Genomic DNA, 23,293 nt, shown 5'->3' with positions numbered 1-23,293 from the left:
AGGCCTTGATATGCTACCTGCAAATTTCACTGCTGTGATGGAAGAAGAATGTTCATCCAGGGTTTGCTGCAGGCTATAGTCCTTCCCAGCATCCAAGACATGAATCAATCTATCCCGACTGGCTGAAGCTAAGAGCTTTAAACCTGTTAGAAATTGAAAAAGACTGCAAGATCATGACTTTAAAAGTCATTTTTAAAACAGCTTCCCAAGTCTTCTTGGAGGCAAAAAATTATACTTCAGCTAACTGCATATATGGACACAAAGCAATACACCTGAATTTTGCATTACAATAATAAACAGAACAAGCTGCAATCTCAACATACAATATTCCAATAAAGAGTAAGAGAAAGAAGACTTTTTCAAAGCCTGGCTCTACTAGCCCAATACCTGAAGCCTCATTTGAAATCCATGAGTAGTTCAGCATGACAATTCTAACATATCATGGTTGGACATTCTGACTTGCTCAACATTACATTCATAGGCAAAGGGGAAGCAGCTCAATTGCATTTACCTGTGTCAGGTTTGGAGTATTCCAGACATAGGATCTCTGAGTCATGGGCCTCCACCTTCAGCATTTCCTTCAGAGACTGCAACTCATATATTCTAGGATATAACATGGCTCATTTCAGTATGTTTAATAAAATTAGCAAGACCTGGTTATTTTCTCATGCCTGACCAGTCTGCAATCTGCATTAGAAGCTTTATGGGATTACCTGAGAGTGCCTATCCTGTCCCCTGAGGCCAGGTGCTCCCCGCTGGGACTCACACAGACAGTGCGAATCCCCACCTTTGTATCCAGCACTTGTGCATCAGCTTTGTCTGCACTTCCTGCTGAGTTGTAATCAGTGTCCAGAAGTACCTGAGTGTTGTCATCTACATAGATGATTTTCATCAAGTCCTGGGGACACAATACACCCAGAAATATTTATTAGGTACAAAATATTAAAGCAAAGCATCTGCCTTAGAAATTGAGCTCCTAGCCAACATAAACATTTTATTGGCAACAATGCTGTAATTGGTAGCACCTTTTAGTTAGGAGCAAGCACTAAGCCCCTACAGATTGTAGGATGAAAGTTTCACAGTTGTCTCACAATCACCCCTTTCAAAAGATTCAAGCTAGAAACTAGCAGCATCTCCTTTGCTACTGATAAACTCTGGGATTAGTGATTACAAGATATTAGGGCACACAGCAGGAGTAGGAAAAACTTCTAGTGATTATCTAAGTCAGCAGTCTGAGTACCAACAGAAAAAGCAATTTTTTCCACCTGATTCCTGAGGTCAGAGCTGCTGTGTCCAGAGATCTTCCAGCTCAGATGAGAACATAAGCTCATGTCACTGCTCTGTATGATTAGCCTCCCTCTTATATAGATGAAGTGAGTGCAAAGTTTTACATTCAATTTTCCAAACCTCCGCTTCATTTAATTCACTTTTTCCAGACAAATCTTATAAGTGGTTACACATCACAGAGATGCAGAGAAAGAGAACCAGCTCTCCTGAAACATATGGCCCTTATGGAAAAGACTAAGCTTGATGAATCTTTGGGTGGTTTATGAAAACAGCAATAATCCCCAGAACCATTTCAGACAACCTGTCCTTCTGCCCAGTACTCCTTTTGTGTTTCTTTAGTTTCATACATTTAACCAGATTTGTGTTCAGTTTACAGAAACCTAGGTTGACTTGGAGATACAAAAAAAATTTAGGCCTTAACTTGGGAATCTGTGTGTGAAGAAGAGCAACCCCAAGGACAAGGAGGTGATCCAAACCTAGGATCTTACATTGCTGAGGATGTTGCGATGCAGGGCTGTGCCGTGGATGTTGGAGCTTTCAGTGTTCCACAGACGAATGGTGTTGTCAGAGGAGCAGGTGATGAAGGAACCAGGGGGGAGGCAGGGCTGATTGTTGTCCTTCACCTCTGGATACATCTAAGGGCAAGTAAAATCAACCCCTGAATAATATTGCCTGGCATCTGGCACCCTAGGCACTGGTAGCAAGTTTCAAAACAAAATGAGACAAAAGGGGTGTCCTCTCTGTTTTCTAAAGGTGAAAGCCAGACAGTTCTGACAAAAACCTATTTGCAGACCAGAGCTTCATACTGACTTCAAACAAATGTTCCCTGAGCTTCCCTCATCACAAAACCTCTTAAGAGGCATGCAACAAACCAGTATCTTTTGTTTCTAATAGTTCAAAGAGAGCACCTCCAATCCCAAACAATGATCATGCAATAACCACTTTGCACTGTTGTTTGCAACTTTCATCTACTACTGTCAGTTTATAATTCAGAAGAAAAGGGTGAGATGCAATTAATAAATAAAAACAGAGTTCTCAACTTCTTCCCATTTTCTTTCCACTTACCTCTCTCCTAAACATTGTTAGACATATTTCAACATATTAACAACTCCATTGTTTCCTATACTTCCTTTCCTTCCCTCTGAGGGAAAACCAACTAGACAGACTGCAAGATGACAGACACTTGAGAGGCTATTTACACATGTTCAGATAAATATGTTAAGAAGGACCAGAGTTCACTATTTTACCACTACTCCATGTTTTTGACTAAGAAGCAATTACTCACCACAGATCTCAAGCAGTTTTTTTGAGGTCAACAATACACTCTTGTGCATTTTCTAAAAGGATGCTCTGTATTCAGGTTTGTTTAATTCTCCTCCCTCTCCCACCTCTCACCTTTTAATGGTGAGATTTTTTTTTTTCCCAGTAGCACCACACATTTGGTCAGCCATTGCAGTGCAGCCAAAGAACTGTTCCCAGGCCCAGCAGCAAATGCACCAACCACAGGTGAAAATCTGAGTCAATTCCCTCTATAGTCAGCATTTGTATTCAAATTTGGCAGCTCATCTGATGACCTTCTCAGCTGCAACTCCCAATCCAACACCTGTGTCTGCAGACAACATACCTCAATGTTCCACACACAGGAAGAGTGATACAAAGCAGAGTACACCTTGCCCACTTTCTTCGGATCTTTGACATCCCACACATACAGGCTGTGGTCATTGTACACACAGGAAAGCCACTGGTTGGTGGGGTCAAAGGTCAAGGCAATGGTGTCTGGATACTTCGCATCAGCCACACCAGAGAAAAGACGGCTGCACAGAGAGAGAACAACAGCCTGGTTAACTTGTGCTCTCCAGGAGCTGGGGCAATGCTCAAACAGGAGAGCTCAGATTCTCCCCGGGGCACTGTTGAGATGAACAAAGGCATCTATAGGTAGACAGAGTAGTTAGCCAGGAAGACCTGTCTCTTGAACAACAAAAGTCCCAAAAGAAGCCCCAAAGTCCCATGGCAAAAGTCTCTTCTTGCCATCCAACTGTAGTCCAGTCATACAGGGCAAGCCTGCAACAGCTCAGAGAGATCTGCAACAGACTGCCAACTTTAATCCATAAAAAGAGCATGCTCCAGATGGCAAAGGTCTGGGGAACAGCTCTAACCCCCACTAGCTTCCCTTGCTCCCTTGCATCCTTCTCCACAGTACCTGGCCTCAGTCACGCTTGCGATGTCAGTTCCCAGGAAGTGTGGCTTTGGCAGAGTAGTGACAAAGTGAAGGTTCAGAGGGTTAAAAATCCGCACGGTGCCGTCAGCACAGCCACAGAAGATGTAGTCATGATTCACAGAGATGCAGTTTGCCACAGTGGTCTGAGGAGGACACAGCACAAGAGATAGCAAATGAGAAATGTGCTCTCATGTCAAAGGTCACCAGACAGACGTCAGGGAGAAGAGCGAATTGACAGACAAAGGAGTCATGGTCAGAAGAGCTGCGGTGAAGTCGAGCCCTGAGAGTAAATAGGCCCTAAAGGAAAAGCCTAAAAATCAATTTCTCCTTTCTGAAGAACTTTCCAGCCAAGGTCCAGTGTAGATCCCAAACAGTTAGAAAAAAGCCCAATTTCTCTGCCACCCACTATGATGGGAGGCCAGCAGAGCTACATATTTGCTCCAGCTGAGTCCTACTCTGAACACTGCTTTTATTTCTGTGACATTCAACAACACTGGCAGGCAAGCAGCACCTCACCCTGTACTAGCACACCAACACATTACCTGTCAGGAGGGGATAAGAAACAGAACAAAATGAATTTTCTTCCCCACCCTTTGGGATCTGTACAAATGGCAGAAAATGGCACAAAATGGAGCGTGGTGAAAAGGGGATGAGTTCAATGCAAAAAGTTTTTTCAACTTACTGTGAAGCTGTCTGTATTCTGAGCGAGAGTGAAAGGCAGATTTTAGAGAGGAAAGGAAAGGAAAGAAAAGAAGAGGCATTTCACTTGAGTGAAAGCGTGGACAGACTTTTTCCCTTGATTTTAATACACAGGATCCTTGCAGGTGGGCACGTTACATTCAATTGAAAGGAAAACATTGTGATCAAATTCTTAACTATGGGCAGGCCTGGTGGTTTAGAATAGACAAATCAACTAGCACCTTGGGAACCTGCATTTGAGATGCACAAGCCAAGTAAGACATTGCAGAGTGGATAGAAACCAGAATCCTTCTAAAATTCCTACTTGCCCCAGCCAAGCCAGGAGGGACCATACAGGAGTTGCCATAAGGACATTGCTTTGCCAGTAGAGCAGTCCCTGTAATGCTGGGGTGTGAGAATGAAAGAGGCTCAACAATCAGTAAAATCCCTTTGACAAGAAATAACACTATTCTTGCCCAGCCTTCCAGAGTAAATCACAGGGTTGCAGAAGCACAATTATTTTCACTGCTTGTGGTCAGCTTGTACCTCTGAGTGCCCTTATTATTTGTTTTTCCTGCTCTGCTTGAGCAGAATAGGAGGATGTAAAACTCACCCTCAGCTCCACCCACTTGTCTAGCAGCCTTTTTTCATTGAATTCACAGAGCAGGCCTGAGGATGTGATACAGAAAGTGCTGTCAGCTTTTTTGCCCCTTCCACAAGCCACGTCCGCAAAGAAGTTGTTCCTCAGTTCTCCGAGCAATCCTGAGCGACCCAGCAAGGGGACAGTGGCATTGACCTACCAACAGAAAACAGTTTGCTACAAATACAGCAAGGTACTTCAGGCAGACAGTGATTTTTTAGACCATCAACCCCTGAGTGCTGAAGTGATTCAAAGAAAGAACTGTAAATAGCGTACAAGGAGAGGTTTTACTTGCTGCTCATGTTTACAACTGTTCATGAGCACACAGAAAAATCACCGTAGGTGGATTCTGCCTCCCAGAGAATAACACAACAGCTAAAACTGTTAAACACTTTGGCTGATGCTTCAAAATTACACTCACAACCTTTTGAGATGCTCATACCAATGTCAAAGAGCTCTCCCCACCTCTGTGCTCCAAGGAGTTAAATTACTGCAGCTCCTTCCTAGCTTATTTGTTCTTCAGTATATGTGACTACTAAAGAACAAGCATGCTGCTATGCAACTCCAGGACTGACATCCCTACATCAGTGCAAGACAAGCTTTTGGTGCTATCAGTGCGTGACACTTCAGAGCCAGGCGTGGAAGGCTATCCTTGCATCCCAGAAAAATAAAAAATTTCCCATTTCCCACAGCTCACTGGGGCAAAATCCACCCTGCTTTGAGACAGAAATGCCTATTTACAGGTTGGCCTTGATGCACTTTCTCTCACCTTGGAGGTTTTGCTGTCATCCAGGTACCAGAACTTGATATGTCGATTTCCAGCAGTGACAAAGTAACTGCAGTCCTCCGAGAATGACACTGCTGTCACCTTACTTGAGACTTTGTTGGCTGCCACTACGATGTTTTTCTGGAAACATAATTGTTTACATTGCTTAATTTCTTTGTTCAGAAGCAAAGGAAACTAATTTCAATTACAGGCACATATACAGTACAAGCAGTGCAGCAGGGAAAAGATGAAACCAAAACTATTCCCCATTCACTTCCATATACAACCTCTTCAGCATTAGCTAGGAAAATTGATTTGGCAGATAGTATAATTCACATTTATATTAAATGAATATTATTATACTCATATTTATTTTAATTCACATTTATATTAAAAATTCAAATTTATATTCACATTCCACATTAACTATGATCAAGAACAAATCAGCAGGCACTAGTGCCTGCAGAAGCTTGGTATGTGAGCCATGACAAACATGTGGGTTTCACAATCACCAGGAGCTAAGAGCAAACCCATTTCCCTTCCTAAACAGCAAATGCAGATGTAGGTCAGCACAAGGAAGAACTCCCCCAGCCCCCAATGAGGCCAAATGCTTAAATGTTCATTAGAGGATAAGACACAGGCTTTGTTTCTACCAAGACTTGCCTCAATCCAGTGACAGGCAGAGCAACTTTCCTCAGCTTTCACCCATTACGAATTCCCTATATTCCCCTTCTCACCCATCAGGGATGGGACCAGAGTATCACAAACTCTGACATAAAAAAATCAAAACAAGCCAAGAGTATCCACTACACTACAAAGGAAATCTCTGGCTGATGAGAGCTTCCTTCCTTAACCTCATAAATTAGTTTTTAATAAGCCTCTAAAAAACACAATGGTTTGGCAAGGTTTCAAAGTCCAGGCTTTTCTGGCTGGACAGAAAAATGTAACACATTCCCAAGCATAAAGAATATCCCTTCATGGAAATGACTTAGACCTTCCCTAAGGGACCACAGCTTTCTCTCTTGTCCAAATTTGTCTGTGTGTATGAATGTCAAAAGCCAAACAATAACTACAGAATTTTAAAAAACAGAAAGCAAGATGGAACTGAAGTAGTTTACAGTCAGACCAGAAGCTCTTTCTGATTTAGCAGCACCGCGTGGTCCACCCGACCTCCTAGAAAACTTACCTTCCATGACCACACGTTGACAATCATGTCATGCTGGTAGCCCACAGACACAATGTACTTGGAGCTGGGGGAGAAGGCCACACAGGCCACACCATACTTGTGCTCCTGGAGCTCTGCCACCTGGGTTCGCTCAGCCACGTCCCACACCCGAACTGCTGGCATGTGTCCGCTCTGGAAGGGACAGGAACAGACACAGAACAGGAGGGGTAGCCCCAAAATCAGTTCTGACACATTCAAGCATGTAAATGTGCAGGAACTTGGAAAAAAGATGCCTACATGGTGCACTCACAATAGGTTTAGCAGTTCCTGTGATTCTTTAAAGCCCAGGTTGAGACCAACAACCTAAGGACAATATGCATTTCAACAGCTGTGCAAATTAATACCACCTCCCCTGCTTTAAACCTTTTCTTATGCTACTCACAAAATGCTAGTCCCTGTTCTAGCCAGGGACTAGAGCAATACTTTTGATGCACATCCCTGGTGTTTGTAATGGGAATTTACAGCCTGCTTGTGAAAAGGATTATAATAGATTGTTATCCCTAGACCCAGTGAATGAAAAGCCCTCCCATCCTCTGCTCCTAACACAACACAGACATCTGAGATATCAAACCAGGTCATGCCATACAAAACCATGACATGGCTGTTGTGGGAACTCTCACACACCACCTGAAGGAAGCCTCTGAGAAGCCAGCAGCACCATTTCTGTCACAAGGTAACGCACAGACACATTCCACCCAAAAGAGTGCGGGCAGGGTAATGTCAGAGAAAAAGACATGGCAGGAACAGAGCCTCTGCTTTAATGTTGGCTCTCCAGAGAAACAGAAATGCCAATTCAGCACTTTCTGCCAGACAAATCTATTCTTTTGTTTAATTGTTTGTTATTAAACCAAATTAAAACAAGGCACACAAGATGAGCTGAAATGAAACAAGGCACACAAGCTGAGCTGGCCAAAAAATGTGCTTGATGGGCAAAACTTGCTCAAGTAACTGCTCATGATTCCACATTGAAGTCTGTCAAAACAGCAGCTTGTAAGATAACATATCCATGGCAACATGGCAGAATGGTACCTTTTTGATTGGTTTTAAGGTAGTAATTTGATTGTGTGGGAGAGGCAACTCTCATCACAAGTAGAAGTCGAAGCTTTAAAAGTTTAAAATTGTGGATGTTTTAATTGCCTTGTTCAAAAGCTCTGCTAAGCAACTGCTGGTGGCCTGGAAAAATGCCATGGTCAGATTTAACTGCAGTGGGTACAGTTCTCCCTCCTGCAGCACAGAGCTCAGGTCTCAAGGTGGCTGGCAAGATATTACAATGAGCTGAATCAGCTGCTCTTCAGAACAACTGCTATAATTAAGCACATACATATATATAACTATTTCCCAGTAACTTAGCATACACCCCAGGACTTTAACAAACTGAATTTGCATTTCATCTTCTAAGAAATTCTCACCAGAAGGCAGCTCTGTGTGATCCCCATGGACTCTACATCTCCATGAGGAGAAATACAAAATAATAATTAAAAAGAGGAAAAAAGAGTTTTCTTATGAATTTGAAATACGTAAAAGACATTTAATATGTATGGCAGCCAAGGACTAACCTCCATGCTCTCCTCCCTGAAAAGCCAGCCATACAGAAAACTAAGGTGTTATTAGGCAGAATTAGCATAATGCAGCTACAAGGGAGCTTGAGAAAGTGAACTCAGAGAACATTTCCCTGTGGGACAGGGGATAACTAAGACACGACTGCTGATACCAGCAGGGGACACTGCTACACTAAGCAATAATTCAAATGTCAGACACGAGGGAGGATACTGAAAAAAAGAAATGGTTTTACAATAGGGCAAGAGGAGACATGTTTTGCAACAAGGGGAAAAGGAAAAAAAAAAACAACAAAAAACCCCCACAAAATCCCAAAAAACCCCGCTACAACAACAACAATAATAACAAAAGCCCTACAAATTCCAGGATAACTGGAACAGCTTTTTTTTTTTTTTTTATAATTTTAATTTGCCATTTACCCCAATAAATTTTCAAACAGAAAAGTTTGTTAGTAAGAAAAGTTCCCACTTCATTTTTTACCACTTTTCTTACTCCTAATGAAAAGCATCGAGCACCAGAAATTAAAAAAAAAAGGAAAACAAAAGAAGGTACCAGAATCATCAGAACTGAATACTATGAGCTATGAAACCTCACGTTTTCACATAAAAGCCCTAATCACAACATCTAGTGATGGAAAGTTAATGCTAACTTTTTCTCTGTCGTGGTAGCCTCCATCTAAAAAAAAACCCACTGTTGTTTCTACCCTTGGTCTGATCCACCCAGGATTCAGGCCCAGGATTGGAGCCACCTGGGGACATGACAGCTGCCATCACAGTGACCACACTGGGGACCTCTGGAGAGAACAGTCTCCACCTTGAGAGCTCCAGCACAGAACAGTGACACACTTCTCCTCCCTGTGGCTGAGGCTCAGGAGAGGACCTGTCTCACACATGCTCCCTCCCCATCTCTTACAGAGGCACAGGGACTAGTGCTAAACTGCCATTAGTCACACACAGGAGCAAACTAAGCTCAACCATATGAAGGTCAGCATTTCTGTCAATTTTTAACATCCAGCAATTTCAGGCTCATGACACAGCGTGTGTCTTGAGCTTCTAATGCAGAACAGACACACAGTGTACTCATCCTTATTCTCCCCTTTGGGCATGCTGGGAAAGAGAAAGCAATTGTTGCTTCCAGCCAAACAAACAATGCCAAACCACAGGCACCAGCATCTTCTGTGACTATTCCTAAAACTCCACTCCAGGTGCACTTTTCTTTTTTCCTGCAACACTGTTTCTGGCTTCAGTTACTTCCTGAAATCCTGAAGGGACAGTGCTAAGCTCAGGCCAATATTCTGGACCATCCAAGTACTCTTCATTGATGTTAGAGTAGAATGATGCTGTGCGTCCTCTTGCTTATTTTCACTCTACCTTCAGCCCACAGATGACACTCCAGAAGACCCATCCCCAAAGCTGACATGTTAAAAACCTCCCAGCTGGAGCACCCAGTGCCACCCATAAGCCAGCAGGTCCACTGAACAATGAGGCAACACTGGAACTCCTCTGTGTGAAAACAGCCTGTTTCTTCTAAGCCCCTCTGCCCTGCTTCAAGGTGAACAAGGTGCACCCTCTCTCCTCTCACACTTACCTCTCCTGTAACCAAATATTTTCCATCTGGAGAGAAAGCAAGTGCTGTAATTGTTTTCCTAAAACAGAGAAAATAACGCTGAGAAACATTTCCAACATGTGATTTCATTTCAATACATCATGACTAGGGAGTAGGTTGGGACGAACTGAAAAAATGCTGAAGTCACCCATAATAACCTGACATAATGGTTTTGCTTTACCATGGGGATTCCCTGCTGCCCAAGTCTCAAACAGCAGCTTACAGCAGCAGAAAAGCTCCAAAAGTTGAGGCTCATTGCTGCACCTTTATTCCAGGTGCAGGACCATGTCACACTGCTGGCTTCAATAATGAGGTCATCATTTTAGGTGGAGAAAAAAAAAGTCAGATACCATGGAACTGTAGTAAGATCCCCTCCATGTCATGACCATTACCAGTTCCTCTTGGGATCCAGTGTTTACGAGGTGGTACTTTGTCAGCAATAGCACCTCATGTGAGAAGGAGCTGGAGTCAAAGCTGCAGGCAGCCTGTCCCCAAGGCAACTCCAACCAAGGGGATTTAGCCTGGAGCAACAGCAGCTCCTCCTGCACTTCAGTCAAGCTCTAAAAGTCTTGAATTCACCTCACAGAAAGCAAGTCCAGCTTAAAGCTTTACTCACCTGGAGCTGTTTAGAATATGGTGTTGCTTATTTTTTCTAGGGTTGAACAGCACAACAACACACCTAGACAAAGGAAACACAAAAACAAAGAGAGATTACATCACCACATGCATAAAGATAACCAAAGAGCTATCCTTGCTGGAAAAGTTAAAAAAATAAAATTAAAAAGAGCAGCAAAAGTAGTCCCAAAAAGCTGTTTTATCCCCTAATCTCAGACTGAACTGAGGTTAACTAAAAAACAGAAAGCAAAAGAACAATCCAGAGGGAAATCACATCTCTTTTATGTTGAGGGATACCATTTGCTAGTACCATAAATAATTAACTTTCCACCCTCCAGGAACCCTGAGATTGATTGTTCAAGCTGAACAGAAAGTTTGACCATGAAAACTTGTGCAAAGCCCTAATGGATAATGTCCCCTGCCATAAAAGTGACCTTGTGTGCTGGGCACCAAAGCAGTGTGTCTGGTGCAAGAGTAAGACAATAGGGAAGAAGGAAAGAGGGGATCTTTTGGAAAAGATTTGGGAAGTTAAAGGCACTAAATTTCTGTGCCTGACCTTAACAACAGACAGGACACAAACCACTGAGTATAGCACAAGAAGGGACTGGCCAGTTGAGAAGTGAGACATACGTTGCCAAAAAAGTATTGACCTAAGAAGTCTATCTGCATAAACAGCTTGCTCAGGGGCCTTGCAGATATCCCTCAGTAAGATGAACTGCTAAAGCAAGCAATACTAAGCTCCTGGTAAGCAATATAATCACCTCCATTGTGAGCAAAACACCTCTGTTGCTGACACGGGGGGGGAAGGAAGGAAAAACATCTCCCACTATTCTTGCCCATAGCACATTGTCTCCATGCCTCAGCCCACCACAACCAAATCTACAGCTGTCACAGATACTGCAGCCTTCCCCATTCTCTACAAACATCCTATACACCATTTTTAAATCTTCATGTAACAGCATTTGTCTTGCAGCAGAGCACAGTAACAACCAGTAACAGAAAATGCTGTTATGGGAATAAAAAGATAGAGGAACAATTGTTCTGATGACCTTGTGCTGTATTTTTCACTTCACATCTAAAATAGAAACTGTGGAGTTTGTCTGTCCGTCTACAAGAACGCTGCTGGAGTTTGGAGAGTCCCAGCTCCTCCTTCACTGCAGTGTTGGGGGAGCACTGCAGGATGTCCCTGCTCCACTGCCAGCAGCCTCTGCTGCACTGAGGGTTTCACTCACATCACCATCGTGCTGGGGCTTGCTTGCAACACAAGCCAGGCTACAGACATCAATCACTGGGAGAAACATGCAGGACACACAGGAGAAGTAGAGGAGTTGGCCTGAAACAGCCAATCAGAAGGGTAAAAAGCTGAGGGACCCCAGAAATCCACTGCAGAACCTCACCTACAGAGCTCACCAACATTTCAATTCACACTCACGCCCAGGACAAAGCACAGCCTGGCACCACACTGCCTGGAACGAGAGCCGCATCCCTCCAGGCCCCACTGCACATCCCCAGCAGCAGGCAGGGCCACGAGTGCTACAGGCATAGCTCAGGGGAGACAGGGCCCTGCAATGCCTCTGGCATTCCCTCACCTAGTCCTGGCAGCTTTGGTCTTTGGTCTGACCAGGCTACACTGCCACAAGGAGTGTCAATTTTGAAAAGAGGGCAGAAAAGAGGAGTGACACACCAATACTTTAAAGCTGAGAGTCCTTGGCTGGACCTTCCACACTCCATTAACATTGATAGTTCAAAGCCAGCATCCAAAGCCCCAAGGAAGCACAGGATATGCCCTCCCCTCCTTTAGACTACTCTACTCTGCAGCCATGCCATTTCACACACCCCTATCCACTCATACCCTACCCTGAAGGCCAAGGTAATAAAGGCACCAAACTTTCTTGACAGTTAAAGGGTAGATAGCGATGGTTGGAGATGTAGCCTTATGGAAGAGCAGAGAAAGTGTAGATAAGCAGTTTGTTCAGACCAGAATTGATCCTTTTTACCCTGGGGAATCAAACTGGAGGGTTTCAAGTCAAAGCCGTGCTACATATTTCTCAGGGATTAGTGCAAAGAAGCAGGTGGATTGTGTTCCCTTAACAAGTCAGGAAAGGGTAAGCCTTGCAAATTACAAGATATGAAATAGGAAGTTAGCAGATGTAAAAATCTATCTAATCCTGAGCTTCCAGCTAATCAGAAAAGCAAAGCAAAAACCCCATTATGGTTGGATAGGGTTAATGGACCAAAATCCTGCAGAGTTAAAATACGGATGAATTGTGCTTAAAATAAGCTTCGGAAACCCAGAAAGAATAAAAGGAAGAGATCAAATCTTCACAAAGACTTTCTTATGCAGCTCTTAAAGTCAAGTTTCTGTTTTATTGTGAGGAACTCAGCAGAGAAACAGGACTTCAGAGAAGTGAACACAGTTTAAAAAACAGAGGAAAGATACAAAATATAAACTGCGGTCTTCAAACCAGGCAAGCAAACAAACCACTTCCTAGAATAGTGTAGTGGGCCACAAAGCTCCAGGGTTTCACCATTATTAACCTATAGGGCTGAACTTTTGCCACTTACAATCATGAATTTTAGCATAGTGGCACCCCAGAACAGCCTGTGTGCCACACACCAAGGCAAATCCACAGACCATTTCAAGAGCCACACAGCTCCTAATGCCAGAGCAGCTATCACAGCAGCTGTCTTAAGACAGCTATACTTGATTCACTGAGTTTGACCCATAATTAATAAACACTAACTGCAGGGGCAGGGGGATAAATCACAGTGTCTCCTTACAGGTGAGCAAGCCTTAATTTATATCACGAAGTAGTAATTTTAACTCATAAGCTCAGCAAAAGAAGATATTTAGATTTATTGGTTAATAATTAACATAACTTAGTAATTAGTTATGACCTTCTTGCCAACAAAGCCATTTAGCCAGGATTAATTAGTCTTCTGAACTTGTTTTCTTAAATTAACTGCTACCCAACAAAAGCTACCCAACTGCAATGCTGTCCCATGCTGATTTTCCACCATTCCTCTCCTCCCTGCCACACACAAGGGCAATAAAGGCTTCAGCCAACTCCAAGGACACTCTATTAAGCAAGATGGGAAACCTCAAACCATCAATCATACAATGGGGCACAGATCCTGTTCTGAGAGTCAGGAGCATGCAAGTTTGTATACTAGCTCCTTCTCAAAATGCTTGGGAAGGTTTCTAGTCCATTCCATCCTAAAGAACACATTTCCACAACAAGCAAAAAAAACTATTTCTAGTTCTATAATCTCTTCAGAGTGTTAGGAAACAGCCTCAAGTTGCATCAGAAATGTTTAGACTGCATATTAGGAAATATTTTTTCACAGAAAAGCTTGTCAAGCACTGGAACAGGCTGCCCAAAGAAGTAGTTGGGTTGCCATCCCCAGAGGTATTTAAAATATGTGAAGATGTGGCACACAAGGGCATGGTTTAGTGGTGGCTTGGCAGTGTTAGGTTAATGGTCCATGATCAGAGGTTCTTTTACAACCTAAGCTGCTCAGTGACACAGGGTGGCCTTCACTGCCTGCTCAGACACAGCTCAGCTCAGTCCAGCAGAACCTGCAGCAGCTTCCTAAATAAAGTATTTCAGAGCCCATTAATACTCTGGGCATGGTCCATTTTAGCAAAGGAAATCAGTCTAGCAAAATAAACTGAATGGAGACACTGAATGATCAGGTTGCTGACCCACCTACTCAACACTGCCTCCTATCCAGTAAGGCCATCAAGCCCTCAAGTGAGGCAAAATATCTACTCCTTTCCATTTATGCTTGCTTTAATCTTACACTAGTTAAAATAATAAAAACTACCATGGAAAATTAGTTGCATCACAGAGTATACACCCATATAACCATCCTCCATCTTTGCTTCTTTATAAGGTTGCATTCAGTATTTTACAGCCAGAGGGATAGGAAAGGATGAATGGCAAGAGAGCACTGATCTTTTTATTCACAGCTTCCAACTGTGCACGTAGACAAAGCAAAGCACTTCAAACCCAAAGTTCCACAATGGACACATCACCTGTTCCACACACTCCACCCCTTTTCCAAACTGAAGCTTTCAAAACAAATTCAAGTGCTCAAGAGACCTTTGTCTGAAGAGATATTTTTGAATGCTAGTACCAACATGCAAACCAAGGCTAGCTCCAGAAACACCTCACAAGACCTACAGAGCCTGGCACACATCAGCTGTTGAGAACATCAACACTGTTAGCCCTCTTGTTTCAGCACAAAGCCTATCTCCTCTGCAGCTGCAGACAAGGCTTGATGATCACAGCACCTTTCTAATCCACAAGTAGATTCTGACTTCCAAGACATTTATAGAAACCATGTATGGATTACAGCTGTACAAACCATACATCAGCCAGCTGGGATCAAGTGTCCTGTTTGTTTGCATGCTGGCCCCTGCACAGGCTGTAGGCAATGGCACACATATGGAAAGGCATTATTTCCAGGGCTATGGTTCCACCTCACAACTATTAAGCACACCTTCCTGATACAAGCAGCTTTTATAAACAGCTCAGCTGGGCAATCCTTCCCAGTATGTCTCTTTCTTGTGGGACATCCAGGGACACAAGAACACAAGGGAAGGACAGAATTAGCTCTCACAGCAGTGTCAAAGGTTTTTACTGACAACATGAGCATTGTCCATCAGGGAGCTCATTTGTATCAGCCAACAAGAAAGGTTCCTTGAAGAGCTTTCCAAACCTCCATGGAGGTTGTAACTTCACAACTGTGCATCATATACGCAGATGAAAAACAGGAAGGGAGAGGGGAGAGGGAGAGGAAAGGAGAAGGTAGGCATGGAATGTCACAGTAGTTTCCACTGGCTCCAGCAAAAGCAAAAAGACCCACAAAATATAAAAAATTAGCAATTTTTCTAGGCTAAATATCATATAAGGAGTGAAGAGGAATCAGATGTCAGTATCACATTTACACAAAGTATCTGACTCACTAAGTCAGTGGCAGTGGGTCACTCCACCTTCACTTCTGACTTTTCTTCTACTGGCTTCACTTCTGCACTTACCAAATTATAGTTTCTGGGTGTTTTACTCTTCTCATTGTCCTCCTGTTTCCCACAACATCCCTCTATTAACAGCTGCCTTACCCCAGCCATCTCCTTCCTCAGCAAGCTGACAAAAATTAAATTTCTGCAGAAGTGTGTTTTCCCTTTTCCTTCCTCTACAGGTTCCCCTTACAAGGGTTTGGGAAAATTAAAAGGCTGCAGTAGCATTCCCTTCCAAGCTACAAACCAGCTCAGTGTTGCCTTATCTTGTGGGACACATGACTGTAGGGAAAGCTTATGTGTCAAGCCCTCCTCTCCCAAATGCATGGAGCCTATGCTATGAAGAGGATGCTGTACAGAGGAAAGAAAACTCCATTAAGACATGAAAACAAACATTAGCTTTCTTTCTTTTTTTCTTCCCCACAATATACTCCTTTCATGCCACTGCAAGAAAAAATGAAAAGAGTTAACAGTCCCATCCCTTCAAAATCGGTCCATTTCTCAATTTCTGGCTCATACCTTGCTCTCTTCCCCTCACCCAAAGCTATTCAAATGAGAGTGCAAAAGCTTCCTATGCACTAAATGCATGAGTAAAAAAAGACTTTGATAAGAACAAAATCTTTTTTACACTGCATTGGTTGCCATGGCAAGCTTGATCAGAGCAAAGCAGTGTCTACAGAAGCTGGTGTTAATTTTCTATGTGGCAATTCTTCCTGCCAAAAAGCTTCTTTAATTCATAGCCAGTACTGGGATTGAGTTAGCAGTGATGAGAGGATGTGCACACTGACTATGTAACTGAATAGGTATTTTCAAGCAAACTGTATTAATTACATGCATGCTGAGAAGAAAGATCTATCTGTTGAGAGGTTAAGAGCTGGGTGTCACTGCCTGAGCAGAAAAGCCTCTAGAGCTCCCTGTACCAATCTGTGATAGAGAGAACTAAAAAGGTGGGAGCCTGAGAGGTGCAGCAAAATTCATGCTTCAGAAACCAACGCAGGCTAATGAAAAGCCATGAATACCGAACAAGAAACCCACTGTGAAAAAGAAAGTCAGTGATATATTTAGTGTCACTAAACTAATAGGGTAGAAATTTCTGATTGCCAACCACACATACTCTATTTAAAAGACTGCATGGTACCCCAAATCTGCAGGAGTAGGAGCTCAAACACATCACACAATAGGATCTGCTCCAAAAAACCACAGGAAGAACTGTGACAAACTGAAGTCCAGTTTCTTGCCTCCAATAGCCCAGTCCAGGAGAAGAACAGGGCCTATTTTAAGATACTTGCACAGACTCTCTTCTCAGCCTCCAGAAATTTGACTTTCAGAGATATCTTACAACAGTGTGCACCTACACTGAGAGGAGACAGAGCAGCAGAGGAAATTTCAGCAGACCTGAACTGACAAGGATTTATAGGGATAATCCCCAAACAGACAAGGGCAGCCTCTGATCTCACCACCACTTCAGCCTACTGAATTCACCTTGTCCATTACACTAACTGAGCCTCAAAGCTGAGAGCCCTGCAAAATCTCCACCAATACCTATGTGATCTGATGACATCCAGAAAAACAGGCAGCTTTCTCTCCCTGTCATCTGGCAGGGATGCTGCCATCCTCATGATCTTCTGCTGCCAATGTGGTTTGTGCCTGTCTACCTGAACAGGCCCTGCTGCAGATGAGGGGACAGGGCTGAGTGCCCAGAAAGCTTCTCCTCAGCTCCTGCCCTGCACAGGGAGGGCCAACACCAATCCTGCCACACACAGCTGACAGCTTCCACTGGCTGCTCTCAGCAGCCCCTTTACACCTGCCAGACTACATCTTTAAAACAACCAGCTGTGTCTCTAACCTCAAGCTGCAGATGGCAGAGAACAGATGCACAGATCTGAAATGGCACCCAAAATGCTTTAAAAATACTTTTAAAAAGCTCAATACACGAACAGTTAAAAAGATCCAATAACGAGCAGAGATTGTGACTGTAACATCAATCAGGGCCTCTCTTCTTTCCTACACAAGGCACCACTGAAGTTCCAGCTTTACCAGGACCACAGATGAGAAATTGCAGAAAATTTCCTTCCTGCCTCCTCCTAGAGTGAAGGTGCTGCCCATCCTCATGGGCTGGCTACAGTGATTTCTAGCAGGTCCAGCTGATCTCACTGCAACATATCCTCACCCCCCTGCAACTATTGTATGTGGAAAATCCTTAACCTACCATAGGAGGTGTTCATGCTATTTCAAGGTCTATTGTTAAGGAAGCAGAGCAGAAGAAGAGGAGGAGGGTTTTTAAAATTAGCAACCCTTCTGACACTGGGCAAATACAAGGCAGGGTGATGACTCAGGAAAACAGTTCACACAAAATGGATGCAGAGAGGAAACACAGCCTGGGACCCGTCTCCCACTGGATAAGTTGTACACAACTCCAGAGGAGCCACACTGGAGCCAGAGACATGGCAGTAGTGCCCTCAGGAGAGTGATGGCTTTTTAAAGAGCTGCACAATAAGGAGGCACCTTTCCTGGGAGGCAAAGAGCTAAGCCAGACACAAATTGTGAAAGACTTGGGCAAGAAGTGCATGTAGGGAAAGCAGAGGAGAAAAAAGGCCTCAGAGGAAAACCATGAAATTTAAACCAGCTTACTAACTGGGAATCATTACAGTTGCAAGGAAGATGAAAATGTTTCCAGTTAATTGTTATGGCTCACGGCTACTTAGTCACCAGTGATTCAGCAGGAACTTCTCCTTCAAAACAACACCATTCCCTTCAACAAATCAAAGCCAGGAGAGGGAAAAAAATCCTCATGAATGAGAAACCAGGAATAAAGCCCTGTCCTAGCAGAACCAGGGACAGGCCATCTCTGCTGCATTGCAGAATATTCCACCTGTCCTCCAGCCTGCAGCAAAGGTAGGTAGAAAAATGAAGCCATGCAAAGCAGCAGCTGTACTTACACAGACTGAAAAGTCCGTCAGTCTGCTCATCTGACAAGCTTCAAAAGAGACAGGGCACTGATGACAAATGCCTGTACAGACACACACACATATATTTGTAGGTATATACACAGACACATGTATACATATGGCTCACGGCTGACTATAACATTTGCACGCACATAGAGAGTGCACATTTCTCTCTCCCTCTCTCCAAAACCACTCACTTGCCTAGGGGCAGGGAAGCAATGCCAGCAATACACCTACACGAAGTATCAAATCAACTGGGCTAGGAGTTGCAGAGCTGCATTTTATTTCAGTACTGTTAGCAAACACCCACGGAATACTGCAGAAGAGCAGCAGCCCCAGGGTTAGAGCAATGGGCAACTGATGATGGGTAGACTGGAGGAACAAAAGGATCACTGAGATAGTTAATGACCAGAAAACGTGCTGATCAGACAGACAAGAAAGACTGAGAAGCACTAGGAAATGGAGTCTTGAGCAGCACCTGGCTGATTCCAGGTGTGACCAAGAGAGATGAAACAAACAGCCAGAACATGGCTAAAAACCTGAAGAGCTTCGCATGCAAGACAGAGAATGCAACTTCTTCCAGGATGGACACTATAGGATCACAGTAGTTGATTATGTTAATTCTTGGGAAAAGACCTATTTCCATATGCTGAGAACTCCCAAAGCTACAGCTGTCCCAGGAACATCAACAAGGAGAAAAAACAACTATCTATCCTGACAGACCAGCCAAGACACCTGCTTTGGGGATCTCTAGCTCCCCAGTTGTGCTCCACCCCTCCACTTGCTCTCAAGATCCAGTCCCTCTTCAATCAGTATCTGGCTGACAGCCCCAGATTTGCCATTTTCAGCTACAGGCCACAAACTTTTTACTGAGTCTCAAAGGCCTTGAGCTGCCTGGGTTTGTGTGCTCTGAACTTTTCTTGACCTGCTTGTAGCTCTGTTTTACTTGGTTGAGCTGTGACAGCAATTTCTGTAACTGACCAGGTGTCTATAGATGATTTGTTTTACTTCTGTTTATCTTTTGTGGAGTACAACCATAGTTTTATATAAACAACGTTGACCAACAGCTATTTTATGTAGCCTGAGATATTTACAACTAATGACTGCATAGTGGAGAAAAATGCAGGCATGGTATGAGAGTGGAGGCCTTGAGAAGTGGAGAAGCAGGACACAGTGCAGAGGAGTACAGGAATGGGATAAGAGAGGAGGCACGTGCTTGCCATTCGAGACCAAACCACTGCAAACAATTCATGTGCTCTGTTAAAAACCATACAGACCTGGAGCTGAAAAAAAACAGCTTTTAGGGGTAGCAAATGAAACAAAGAAAAATTATCCAGCATGCATTAAAGACATCATATATAGTGAATTCTAGAAGCATTGTGGAGTTGTACGAGTGTAAGATTTGCAAATGTATTAGTAAACATATTAAAAATTACCCAGATGAACCCTGGAGTAAGGAAGAATCCAGTAAAACCCACATCATACTCTTCCCAGAGAAGAGCTACAAAGATTTACCCTCAACAACTGACTAAGATCCAGAGGAGCAGCATAAGGATGAGCATAACATCAGAAAAACCAAACAGAAACAAAGAAATGTATTACAGTTTTAATTGCACTATCCCAATTATTGAGATATTTTTATATAGAACTACCCTAATGCATTATTAGTCCTTCTTTTATCTGTCATAATTAGTGGTAAAGTAAATTGATTCATGAATTAGAGTGTTATGTAGTTATACCAACAATCAATTCCTGCCTTTTTTTATTTATGCACATACACAGCCCATATATAAGGGGTGCTTCCTCTTTGCCCATGAACAACAAAGCCCAAGCAATTGCCTCAGAGAAAAGACACATGCCAGGGAAGAGACAGCAATGAAAGACAAGTTCAAAAAAAACAATTTGAAAATTTTAAAAAACAGACAAAGAGCAGTTTAGAGGGAAAGGCAAGAAAAAGATCAAGAGAAGCAAAGTTTAAAATAAAATTACTGCAGAATAATCAAATCTGCCATCACGTGTTGAGCAAATTCAGCTTTTGAGCCTATGGTATAATAAGAGAAGATGGGAGCTCTCTGAAGGTACGCTCCTGGGATCAAGCAGCTCCTTGCAGAGATTTGCAGACCCACCTGGGATTACACAGAGAAATCTGGCTCTACACTTCAGGTTTGCACCAACTTCCCTGCAAGAGCAGTTGACACCATGCCATGATGGCTCAAAAGCTGAATATGTGTCTTCCTTTAAAACCAAGTCCCAAAGGAAAAATATATCCTGCTTTCAAGCAATTGGCTAACACCTCTGTTTCCAGCAGCATGCACAGCCAGAGTATTCCCTCATTGTGCCTGAGCAACTCAAGAGCAGGGAGAAAGATCCATACATCAAACTAATCATCTGGGCAGACCAACATGACAGCTCATGGCTGATGCCTCAGGGCTTTAACTGTTTTACCATGAGTACAAAGTGTATCAATATTAAAATGGCATCATTCAAAGGAACAAAACAAAAAAAGCAATGAAATTTAACCTTGTCTGCCAGCCCCCTCTCCACCACCATCTCCCTGGATGGTCACACCTGGGGTAAGGTACTGGCAGACCTCTCCAGGGTCCATTGACCCATTATTGATCTGTCCTGCATTCCAGAGCAGGCAGCAAAAGCCCCACTGCAGCAAAAAAACTGGAGCAGCTTTTCCCCTTGAATGCTTCAGTAAGCATAATCCAGGCCACATCTCTGCAAAAGTGTCAAACAAAAACAAAAAAACCCAACCAAACAAACAAAAACCCACGACAACAAACAAAACAACACACCAAACACACATACACACAAAAAAAAAATGCTTCTTGGAAAGCATGAAGTTAAAGAATCACTTGCTTAAATAGCCAGTTGTTTTCCACTTCTCTAGGCATGGTCAAAGCTCACAGTTGCCTTGAGCAGCAGGCTGCCAGATCCACAAAAAGGCACTAAAGCCTCCTGCCAGCCTTGCCTACTCAGCACCCTACAAGGTCAGGCTGGCAGATGCTGAAAGAAGGGGCAGGGGGGGCCTGCTTCTCCCCACAACTGTCCACACCACAATGCACAGGAAGCCTGCTGCAGTTCCCAGGCCCAAACATCCACAGCTCATGCCAGTTCCCTCTCCCAGCCTTGCCACTTCTCACAGAAGGAACAGCTCAGACATTGCCAGATTGGCAAAGTTAAATTCTGCCCATGTTATTTTTTTAGAAGCTTTGTGACAGCTCTGCCTTTAACAAAAGATGAACATTTACTTCTCCTTTACCTCTATCTCAGCATAATACATAGCATTTTAAATGTGCTGCAATTTTTCTTCAGAGTAGTTAATGAGCATCAGTTGTCAGGAGATTTGAAAAGACAGCTTTCCTAGAAGAAGCAATCATTATAAAACTCAGTTTTGCTTTCTTGTATATCCCCATTTCCGGTCACAGAGAGATGTTGTCAGGTTAGAGTCCAAGACTAAGAGTACTTCCTAAAAAGTATTAGGTCAGCATTGCAAAAGCATAACAACTGACTGCAAAGGCAAGAAATTGGCCAGTATCAGCTCTGCCAGTCCTTGGCTGCCTGCTGAAAGAATCAGGTTCAGGTGCACAACAGGCCAATGTGTTCATGCATTGCAGGGCACATCTTCCAGTGCAGCAGGGAGGGAGCCGAGTCCTACATCTGGTTCCTAAGCAATAGTCAGGGCATGCTTACAATAAACAAAATACACCATTTTCTTGGCACTTCTTAGCTAACACGATGCTCATTCACCTTTAACTCGCTGCCTTCTGACACTGAGTGAAACCCAAGTCCATCTACAGTGCCAGGTTTTTCAGAAAGAGGAAAAGAAGTAATTCCCTGTTGTTCACACCTGGTGATGGGATATGTCCTTTGGACTGTATGTACTTCTTTTAACTTAAACTCTGTGATTTGTGTCAAGGTTGCCAGGAGACAGTGCCTGTTTTGAGATTCTTAGAAAGGGTGGAGCTCAGCTGAGGCGGCTGGTATCTCATTTTCATCCCAGACTTTGCTATTCAGTCCCCACTCCCCCCCCTTGCTCTTATGCAAGCTCAGGACTTGGCTCACAGGCCAGTGGTGTTGCTGCACCAAGGCAGTGGTTGCCAGGAGGTGTAACTGGAGAGATGCAGAGCAGGTAGAGCAGAGAGCAGGCTGCTGCCTGCAGGTACACAGGCTTTGGGGCACTCGTGCTCTCTGCTATCCTTCTCCTTTCTCAGCTAATGGGCAAACCTCTGCAGGTTGCAGAGCCTCAAGCTGAGAAAAGGCCTACATGTTCCAAAATAGCTGAGGTACTAAGAGCTTAGCAACACTCCTCTTCCCTATTTCACTAGCATGCAATAGCTTTCCAAACCTGTCAAAGCTTCCCACTTGCAGAGCTCTACATGAGTGTTTAGCTCTGCTATCAAGTAAAGCAGTCATGCTTATTCTCTTGCTTCCATTTCTTTGCACATAAACTGCAAGTTTATGACCCTCACCATGGGACTGCTTCTCCAGCCTCTCCCCTTTTTGTTTTCCTTTTCAATAGCACCTTACCTTTAGTTCACATGCTGGTTAATGAGATCAAAGCACAAAGTAACAAACCAACCATCTACGCAGGACTATTACCAGCTTGCCTCCCAATTTAAAAATCCAATTGACACACTCTAGGATTGAGGACAGTCAGGGTTTCTCTTAAGGCAGATTAAAAACAGAAATGACCAATACAATCATTAAAACAGCAACTGCTGT

The 23,293-nt window shown here is 43.5% G+C and overlaps 1 protein-coding gene across 6 annotated transcripts in view; it reads right to left on the bottom strand.

The window, feature by feature from the left end:
- MAPKBP1 (mitogen-activated protein kinase binding protein 1) overlaps positions 1–23,293 on the bottom strand; it is a 99,535-nt gene that overhangs the window by 35,823 nt on the left and 40,419 nt on the right. For 5 of the 6 annotated variants that reach the window (XM_063159070.1, XM_063159073.1, XM_063159076.1 and 2 more), the window contains exons 4-15: positions 10,593–10,655; positions 9,959–10,016; positions 6,776–6,946; positions 5,593–5,730; positions 4,797–4,979; positions 4,188–4,205; positions 3,488–3,648; positions 2,912–3,101; positions 1,776–1,922; positions 714–898; positions 512–603; positions 18–143 (exon numbers count right to left, since the gene is read on the bottom strand). In XM_063159070.1, coding sequence (XP_063015140.1) covers positions 18–143; positions 512–603; positions 714–898; positions 1,776–1,922; positions 2,912–3,101; positions 3,488–3,648; positions 4,188–4,205; positions 4,797–4,979; positions 5,593–5,730; positions 6,776–6,946; positions 9,959–10,016; positions 10,593–10,655 — 1,532 coding nt within the window. The remainder of the gene's footprint in view (positions 1–17; positions 144–511; positions 604–713; positions 899–1,775; positions 1,923–2,911; positions 3,102–3,487; positions 3,649–4,187; positions 4,206–4,796; positions 4,980–5,592; positions 5,731–6,775; positions 6,947–9,958; positions 10,017–10,592; positions 10,656–23,293) is intronic. The other variant, XM_063159074.1, reaches the window with a different exon arrangement.

This window comes from Melospiza melodia, chromosome 6, assembly GCF_035770615.1.
Source record: "Melospiza melodia melodia isolate bMelMel2 chromosome 6, bMelMel2.pri, whole genome shotgun sequence".
NCBI lineage: Eukaryota > Metazoa > Chordata > Aves > Passeriformes > Passerellidae > Melospiza > Melospiza melodia.
Note: the sequence above shows the minus strand (reverse complement) of the source record. Positions and strands in the feature narration are given on the sequence as shown.